This window comes from Neolamprologus brichardi, chromosome 18, assembly GCF_056152115.1.
Source record: "Neolamprologus brichardi isolate AB-2024 chromosome 18, ASM5615211v1, whole genome shotgun sequence".
In the NCBI taxonomy this organism is placed as follows: Eukaryota; Metazoa; Chordata; class Actinopteri; order Cichliformes; family Cichlidae; genus Neolamprologus; species Neolamprologus brichardi.
The window spans coordinates 30,780,380-30,790,007 of NC_142121.1; the positions used below are offsets into that span (position 1 = coordinate 30,780,380).

At 40.5% G+C, this 9,628-nt stretch overlaps 1 protein-coding gene across 2 annotated transcripts; it reads right to left on the bottom strand.

Moving 5' to 3' along the window:
* Positions 1 to 1,739: 1,739 nt before the first annotated feature.
* On the bottom strand, positions 1,740 to 6,218 carry LOC102793202 (crystallin J1A-like). Of its 2 annotated transcripts, none has more exons than XM_087832252.1 (10): positions 6,039 to 6,218; positions 5,363 to 5,429; positions 4,506 to 4,682; positions 4,003 to 4,101; positions 3,837 to 3,929; positions 3,600 to 3,756; positions 3,100 to 3,215; positions 2,803 to 2,880; positions 2,514 to 2,653; positions 1,740 to 2,430 (listed from the first exon to the last, which is right to left on the bottom strand). In XM_087832252.1, the coding sequence occupies exons 2-10, from the start codon at positions 5,427 to 5,429 to the stop codon at positions 2,329 to 2,331; spliced, it is 1,029 nt and encodes a 342-aa protein (XP_087688378.1). In that variant the 5' UTR covers positions 6,039 to 6,218; the 3' UTR covers positions 1,740 to 2,328. The 2 variants fall into 2 exon arrangements, with proteins under 2 accessions (XP_087688378.1, XP_087688379.1); XM_087832253.1 differs by lacking the exon at positions 6,039 to 6,218 and adding an exon at positions 5,889 to 5,907.
* Positions 6,219 to 9,628: the final 3,410 nt, after the last annotated feature.

Below are 9,628 nucleotides of genomic sequence, written 5' to 3' on the forward strand. Positions count from 1 at the left end.
GCAGTTATATGCTAAATGTAAATATTAGACCATGTAATTTTAAAATCGGTGTTTTTCTCAACACATGACGAAATAGTGAACTTAGAAAATATACACAAATTGTGAAATTGCACCTTTATAAAATGCAGCTCAATTAAACTTAGCTCCAAGAATAATTTTCACGACAGTTCTGAGATAAGCTGCATGTTATTCTTGGATGCGCTTGTAGGGCCGGCTTTAAAATCTCATGACAAAGATATCATACACATTAAAAAAAACTGTATCACCAACGGAGCCTGGACAACATTTGCTAGTTAGCTGAAGTCAGCTATCTCATCGTAGCAAAAGAGAAGGACCACCTACCGTTCTTTATGCAACTTCAACTGTCGGAGAAAGTTGGAAGTTGTTCCACCTCTATCTGTAATTCTCTTCTTGCATGTTTTGTATATTGAATTTCGGTTTTTTGTTGACTACTTCATAGTTTATGTACCTGAAAAAAATAACTCCTTGCAGCATTTTTGAGGGTTTTTTTTTTTTTTTTTTTTTTTTAATCTGGCTAATTTGATTGGCTGTGCTACAGCTCACGCACACATACGTACGGAGTGTGGTTTGAATAAATGAATTGAATTAATGGTGCACACTTACTATATAATATGCGTGTTAAATTTTATATTTGGGGTGAAATATCAAGTCTCTTCAAGTAAACCGGTTCAAGTACAATTCAAGTCCCAGGTCATTGTTGTAAAAGTCCAAGTCAAGTCACAAGTCTTAGAACATTTTTTCAAGTCAAGTCTAAAGTCATAAAATTAATGTGACTCGAGTCCACACCTCTGGGAACCAGATGTGCAGCCTACCAGTTCCAGATGCACTAATGCACCCTCATAGACCTGATCAGAAAAATCAGGTTTGTGAACTGAGTACTGATGTTTTCTTTTCCAAAAATAACTTTGAAATCTCGATTAGTCTGACCACAAAACAGGTTTTTTTTTACTATGTCTCACTCAATTTCAAAGGAGCTGTGGCCCCAAGAAGATTATAGCATTTTCACCTGTGTTTGTGGATGGTACAGTGAGCTGTGTTCACAGTGATTTCCATGACAGAATCATGCCTGTTTTTAATGCAGTCCCACAATTCTCTGTTTCTTGATATTATGTGTTGTAGATGATGCGATATTCAAAGCCATTAGGATGAAAATTATTATGAAACTGTTTCACAATTTATAGTTGTTTTTTTTACATAGTGGTGAACCTCTGCCAACCTTTACTTGAGAAGCTTTGCTCCTCTAAGATACTGTTTTTATTTCCAGTCCTGTTAATGACCTGTTCCCAGCTAACTTAATTAGTTCCAAAATGTTCCTCTACCTGTTTCTTTTCAGTGCCACCTACTTTTCCAGTCTTTTGTTGTCCTCATGCCTACCCTTTTTTGAGACATGCTGCTGTCATCAAATTTAAAACCTTATTTTTGTCTTAAAATGGCACATCCTCTCAGTTTAAACATTTCATATGTTCTTTGTGTTCTGTGAATAAAATGTGGGTTTATGCAGTTTTCAAATCAGTGCGTTCTGTGTTTAAATACATTTCACACAGCGTCCTGTTTTATTAACTAATTTGGTGTGGTTAGAGATTTTAAAAGAGATTACAAAATATTCATCTGGTGTAAATGAAATCCACGCTCGAGCTGCTGAAATTTTTTAAATTACATAAAAGAAAAATGTGACCTCCATGTGGAACATGGAATCTCAGTATACTCATACAATCAGCTCCTGTTAATGTTTTATTAATTTTATGATACTGGCACTGGAAGGCTAAGTACAGCAGTTTATTTCAGCTTCAAAGGAAATTTTCATTCAATACTAAAAGGAACAGATATGTGAGTTATAAAAGCACACTGTAAAATAAATAAAGGAAGGTATTATTTGTGTTTTTATTGATGGCCTTTACATCTCTGATGTGCTTCCTGCAGTTTATGGGCTCTTCATGCAACTTGTGGCTTTACATAAATGCAGTATTGAATATTGGAAAAACAATTTGCAAAAACTGTGGTGCATGGACTCTTTTTCTCTAAACTCCTATATTTTGTGTTGGACCATAAATCGCACTGTCAATATGAATAATGCTTAAATGACACATATATAGCCCAGAAATAGTAGTTTAAACAGTAATTCATTTTTATAATAATGATCTTTACCATATCTTCTCACAGAACATGTGAACCAACCCGTTTTACTTCAACAGAAACAAAAACATCTGGCTCCTGCCATCCAGACATTTAAACAGGAACCATCATTCGCTGTTCTGTCAAAGCTCGACAGTTTGTCACACCGTTTTCTCTAAGCCTTCTTAAAAGGCATTACACTGACAAGTGTTTGGTTATCTTCTTGGCATGCTCCAACACCAAGTCGTATTGCAGGGTCTTGGACTTCCAGGACTCCGGGATTCCTTCAAGTCCGACCTAGAAAAATGAGAACAGAACATTTCATAAATCAGACTTAAAATATGTGCACGTGAATATATTAGATTAGCAGACAGCCCCACCTGAGCGCCAAGACAGGCTCCTATGAAGGATCCTCTGCTGCAGGTGCATCCCCCGCAGCTCATGGTGTCTCTGACAGCCGTCTCATAGCGAGTGGCTGTCAGGACTCCGTGCAGCGCGGCTTGGAACGCACCCGGCAAACCTGAAACATCAGAGGCAGATGTGAATGACATGAAGGCATTTTTCCTGGTTTGTCTCACAGCTATCCAAATTACACATACTGCTTTTTTTACCACGTTACTGTTAAGGACTACACTGATGGCAGAGGTTGAAGGAACTCATCAAAGATACCTCATGCATTTGTGAAGACAGAGGGGATCAGCTCTTGCGGAGTTTTGGATAAATTCTCCTTCACCTGGTGGATGTGTCCTGAAATCAGGCAGAGAGGGTGCAGTAGTGAGTCACACATAAGATGAGATGTTAACTAAAATACTAAACATAACTCTCTGCATATCTCTTTATCCTATCATCGGTATGTCACATTGGAACTGAACCTTCAGAGAATAAGGTAAAATAAACTCCTTGATCACATGAGTCGGTCTCATGACTTTAACACAGGGAAGGAAATATGCTGCTGGCCTCACGTACCAATGACTGCTTTGTCTAAATCTTGAGGCTGCTTTCTGTTTGGGTCATTCAGCTGATTGAGCACCGCGTCCAAGGCTTTTGGATCTGGACCATTCAGGATGAAATGTTCCAGAAACCTGGGAAAAGAAGTCAGTGTGGAGCATTTCCATTTAATGTTTTTCTTTATACATCTTTGTAGAACAGTATTAAATATGTGTTCTGATTTTGCCTCACTACAGAGAACGGTGTAATCAACCATGCAGCCAAACTGGAATGATCTTTAGAGACGCTCAGCTTTCATGTGGCTGATCAGTTTATTAAATTGTGAAATGTGTTCTCTTCCCTATTTTTATACTCTCTGCTCCAAATACTTCTTATTATGCCCAATTTTAATTACCAGATCTAATAGTCTATTGTGGTTTCCAGGTTAAAAACAACGTTTTATTATTAACCCTTAATTAGCCAATTCTAATCCAACATGTGTAAATAAGTGAAACTGGTGTGCTGGAAGATGTCCTGACCTCGCTGCTGCTAGAGTCTCTGCCACACATTCATCATTGTTCTGGGTGACACGGATAGCCTGTTCCACCTTCTCCAGCATATCGGGCTGTCCTGCATAAAAAGCCACTATAGGAGCCAGTTTGGCTATTCCATCAATCTGACAGTCGTTCTCACAACCTGAAGGAAACCAGCACATATTTAGGTTAGAGATGTTTGTCTTCATAACGTCAAACTGTGAATAATTTCAGAAGCTTTACCCGTCTCCTCTTTGCCTGCATCCACATTCTTCAGGAAGCTCTTTAAACTTGCATGTCTCCACGGCCCATCGATGGGCAGCTGAGGTCTTGGCCCTGCAGAAGTCCAAATTGCATATTTTGTCAAAAAGGTAACGGACCTCAGGGATATCTCCAAGATTTCTCTTACCTCCCCTCTCTCTGTAAGGATCATTGACGGGCGTGTCATACTCTGATCCTGGCCCAAAAACCTTCAGTGTGCGCTGCTTCAGGTCATCAATGTTTAGACCTGGTCAGAGAGATCAGGCATCTTAGACAGTGTGTGAAAATTCCCTACACACTGCACGAACCGAGTCCCTGCATGCAGAATATGTGGATCTAGAGTAATGCGTAATATTTCTTTGAGGACAGCCCACTTTCTTATATTTTCCTTATATCACTTGTACAGATATGAGGCAATTTCATGTGTCCAGTTCTAGTTAATCCCTTTTATGTTGGACCAAGTGCTACTTCTGGTAGAATTTAAAGCAAATCCATCCATAACTTTATCAATAATTCTACTGACAAACAGAAAAAACAAACTGAATCAACTGCCTAACTTCGCTTGCTGTAGATAGTAGTAATCTGAAACCTACTATGACCTATAGAAATGTAAGTTTAGTTTAATTTTAGGGATAAAGTCAGCAGCACTACCTCCACATTCAGACAGGGACTCCAGCAGGACATATGCCTGGTCTCCATAGCAACTCTGCTTGCCAGTCTCCCTCCTGTAAAAAGGGTTAGCGGACTCAGGGTGGAATTCTGGGTTTGGATTCAGAGCCAGGATCCCCTTTAACTTCTGGAGGTCGTACACCCAGTGGAGAGGCTGTGCTGCAAGAGACAAGATAATTACACTCTGAATCTTGACATTACTCAAACCCTAAGGAGATGTGTTAAAAATAAGAAAGGACTGAAAATCCACTTCCACTCGTACAACCTGAAGATCTGAGTACAACTCAAACCAGGAAACTCTCAGCTCAGCTGAAAGATACCTGCTAACCTTATGACAGCTCAAAAGTTATAGTCTTGACAGATTTGACAGGCGACAGAGTTTATCAGTCTCTTACATTGCTGTGGAAGAAATCTGGCCCACTCTTCTTTACAAAATTGATTTAGTTCATTGATGTCTGTTTTCATTTATGCACAGTTCTCTTAAGGTCCCATAATCGAATGGCAATTGGGGTGAGGTCTGGACTTTGACTGGCCCATCGCAGCACGTGGATTCTTTTATTTTTCCAGCGATTTCTTTTTTAAGAGATTTGCTGCTGTCCTTGGATCATTGTCTTGTTGCATGATCCAATTTTGAGGTGCCTGAGGTGCTCACACTTGTGATGATCAATTAATCAGGTGCACCACTAAACTAACCCTGCCATGGAAGTAGTATGGTGATATTGAGTGTTTCACAGGACGGCATTTCAGTCCCCTATAAAAACTGTCTTTCCAGTTATTAAACACAAGCATGATTACTTTCATAGATCATCAATGTAAAACAAGTGAGACACTATTAATACCTGCAGCATCTGCCACTGCTGATCCCATGATGGCTCCTATTGCCCTGTTTGCCAGAGCTGAAGCCATCTGCACAAATGTACAAAGAATTAAATACATTCAAAAAAAGAAATTTTAAATAAAATGAACAGTTAATTTCATTATTTTGGCAGAGTGGACTGTTTAAATTTTCTTAAAATTAACAGCTCTTAAAATTAACATTTCCTGTTTCCCACTTTTGCAATGTGGCTAAAAATTATTTTCTATTGCTCACTATTTTATAATGACAAACCATTAATCCGTTATTCAAAAGCTTAAGCTTTGAGCAAACATAAGAGAGTTAGTGACCGCTTACAGGGCATTTCTCTTACTATATTTCCCAGCAGTCGGTTTTCTACTGTAACAAAACTCTCCAGCTGATAAGCGGTCATATCGATTTCATCTGCGCTCGACTACCTTTCCTAATCATCTGACTAATCGAGCACAGCTTGGCGGAGCTTTCACCAACTTGTAGCCTGCTAAATGATTAGAAGCTTGGTAGCTACTCACAGAAATATAGCACTTGCTGTTTGTACTCGTTTAAGCTACAGCCAGGACCCTAGCAACCATGACAGCAGAGTGCTAGCTAACATACTCTTAGCTAGCATAAACTAGCGAGTTGTTGAGGCATAAATAAAAGTTCATAAAGAAAAGTCTGACCTTAGCCTGCGTTATATGTAGTCCACAGCGTACCGTAATTCGTTTAAAACCTTTTACACCAGCAGTACCACGACACACTTTGATTCTGAAACTTGTTATGAAAGCTTCTTTCTTTCTTTCTTACAGTTGTATTGGCGGTTGGCAAACAATTGAAAGGTGCATTACCGCCACCAACTGGTATGGAGTATGGTCTGGAACGACGCTCAAAAAAAAAAAAAAAATTAAAAAAAATCCTCAAATCCTTCCAAACAGGTTCCCCTCTTTTAAAAACTGAAATAAGGCCTGATAACTTTTACTTCCCGATTCCTTTCGCAACAAATCAACCAGATCCAGTTTGATTTTTAGGTTACTAAGATTTTGAATCAAATGTCTCCTCTCAACCTGATACCTCTGACACTGCAACATGACATGTTCTATTCCTCCACCCCACAGTAATCACATTTTCCAGTACTATGTTTCCTTATCATGAATAACGTATTATTCAAGCCAGCATGTCCAAATCTCAGTCTGGATATGATCACCTCCTCCCTCCTAGTCCCTTCCTTTCCTCCACCCACTGCTTTTGCCATCTTGCTCTCATATCTTGCCTTACCATACTCCTTATCTCTGCTTGGCCAAAACTAACAGCCATGTCAACCACCCCATGTTTTACGGCCTCCTTTGCTACTCTATCTGCCTTTTCATTTGCCCACACGCCATAGTGTGCTGGCACCCACAAAAACACGACTGCAAGTCCCATCATGCGTATCCGGAAAAGTGACTGCTGAATTTCCACCAAAACATCTGCTCTACTGTCTGAGTGACTATGCTGTAGACTGACCAATGATGAACTTGAATCTGAACAAATGACAGCATGTAATGGTCTCACGTCCTCCACCCACTGAACAGCTAATAATATTGCGATCATTTACCCAGTGTACACAGAAAGCCCATCACTAATCCTTTTACCCATTTCCACCGAAAACTCTGGGACCACGACTGCAACACCGGTTTGACCGGTTGTGTTCTTTGAGTTACGAAAGCTTCGGCACCACCCACAATGAAATGTCTCAATAACCCGGGCCCTCCTCCTGCGGACTGAATGGAGATTATGTGGAGATTGCAACAATTAAATAATAATTGTGCTGCATATTAGAGAGAATGTATAGAGAAGGTCAGAAAGAGTTGCACGGTGTCATTGTGGATCCAGAGAAAGCGTATGAGAGGAACTGTGGTCCTGCATGAGGAAGTCAGAAGTAAAAGAGAAGAGTGTGAGGGTGATGAAAGACATGAATGATGACAGCAAGACAGTAGTGAGGTCGTCTGTCGTAGGAGCTACTGGTAGAAGGTTCAAGCATGATGTGTCATTACATAAGGGGCCCTGAGCCCCTTCTTGTTTGCAGTGGTGATGGACAAATGAGGAAATGAGGATCACAGGTTAAAGGTGAGTATGGGGCAGATGATCTGCTGTGGTGACCTCCAACAGGAACAGGCAAAAGAAAGAGATTAAATATTCTTACGGTTTGAGGAATCTATCCAGAAACTGGAAGCTGCAGATTCTACAGTACACAATCTGTAGTTACAGTAGATCAGAGAGTGCCATCTCCTGGCCAGCAGCGGTAACTGCTGCAGACATGAAGAAACTGGATGAACGTCATTCTCCCTTTGTCAAAATATTACATTATTAGTATTAGAAATGTTCTATTACAAATTAGCAAATAAGCAAATAGTAATTCAGAAAAAGAAAAAAAAAACACCAGCTAGCTATTGTTTGGACTGCAAACAAATAAACAACAAGTAAAAGTCTTTATTTAACCAGGTTCCAGGAGACCAGCACAGAACAGAAGAAGCTTAATTATTTAGCAGTATGCCTAAAGTCCATGAGACAGTGTATCATACACACTATACATCAGTTCTACAGTAGATAAACTAGAAGTTTCAAAACTTACAAGTTATAAGCTTTTGATTGCATATGTGTGTCATAAAATGAATAGTAGTATGAATTTAACAGTCTTGCATGTGTCCTGTCCATCAAAGGATAAATGATCTATAAAATAGAGGACTAAATGATGGCAAATTGGTTTTGCTTTTTCGAGCATACCTTAATCCAGGATTGGGCGATTCATTTTCCCAAGGGGCTACATGAGAAACTGGAACACACAGGCACAGCACCACAGTTCCAGTTTCTCATGTGGCCTCTCGGGAAAATTAATGTTCCAACTCTGCCTTAATCAGTGCTGGCACAGTGCATGCTCTTATCACCATTGTCAATAAAAGACTGAAAGTGATATCACTGACTGAATTATGGCCAGAGGAGTGAAATGCTGAAAGCAGAGGTGCAGGTGTTTGTGAATGAAGAACTTAATGACAGTTATGTGCTGTGAAGCAAAGTAGTTTGTAGGCTGAGTTGACACTAGTAACCATAGGCATACAGCACATTGTATGCCTCTGTTCACAGGTGTGGATTTGGAGTAGGGCCCACAAAATTGGTTGAGATCTAAGCAGAACACCTGCTTAGATCTCAACTTAATGTGCTCAAACATTAGACGCACCCAAGCCACGCATGCTCGAGCTGACTGTCACTTTTTCACGTTTAAGGCTATTAATGTAATCAGGACTTCAAACTGTTATGCAAGCTGTCGCTGCATGGTTTGCAAAGGAAGCACACTTGAAACCAACCCTCGCATATCCTTTTATTAGGTGTTTACAGTAACACAGCTGACCACAGTTCAGCTCCATGTTCTACAGTTAAGCCACACGCAGACGCGCATGGTGCACCTTTTAAGCCGTTTGCTTAGACCAAAAAAAATGTCTGCGTTAATGCTGTAAGCTTGCATGTCTTGTTACAGAAAAGAAGGGATGTGTTACCTAAGTGTGAGTGTTGAGAGCTGGATGAAGTATTATGATAGCCTGTATTTATTTATAGCTTACCTCTTCCCTCTCAATTCGTAAAGTAATATGACATGGCAACCATCTCAAGCATACATGCAAACGCTGCACAGGACACATGTGTTCAGTGTGTATCAGGGTCAGATTCACAAGGATTCCAATAAAGCTTCCACATGCATGCCCAGCCCCTGTAAAACGCTATGTTTCACTTTCTTCTTGAGTCAGGGCTAAGTGACCCCTGTGCACTGACTCCTCAGCAAGTGCACCGCCCTCTCCTCGTCTCCTCTCCTCTCTCACTCCAGCTTCATGTCCCCGAGTGACCCTGCTTCACATTCTAGCACTGCACGGGTGCCAGCAGCAGCAAATTAGACACCAGCACCCGCTCCTGATATGTACTTCTCTGTCCTACATCCATTATTTTTAGCTGGGATCCAAGCCTTCATCTTCACTTAATAAGGGAAAAGAATCCCTCATATTTGTACCCACCCCTAAATCCATCATATCAAAGTTCTCCTTCATCTGGCACAAAACGGACACACTCACACACCTATGTCCTATTCTATATGATGCCTTCTCTCTTTGCCCACACACCTCCTTCCATCTCCACAGCTGTCTGTGTATGTTCTGTGTTGCATGCAGAGAGCAGGTTGGTCATCTCCCCCTCACTCCACCCTCTTTCACTGGTTCCTAACATACACTCACGCACGCACACACACACAGAA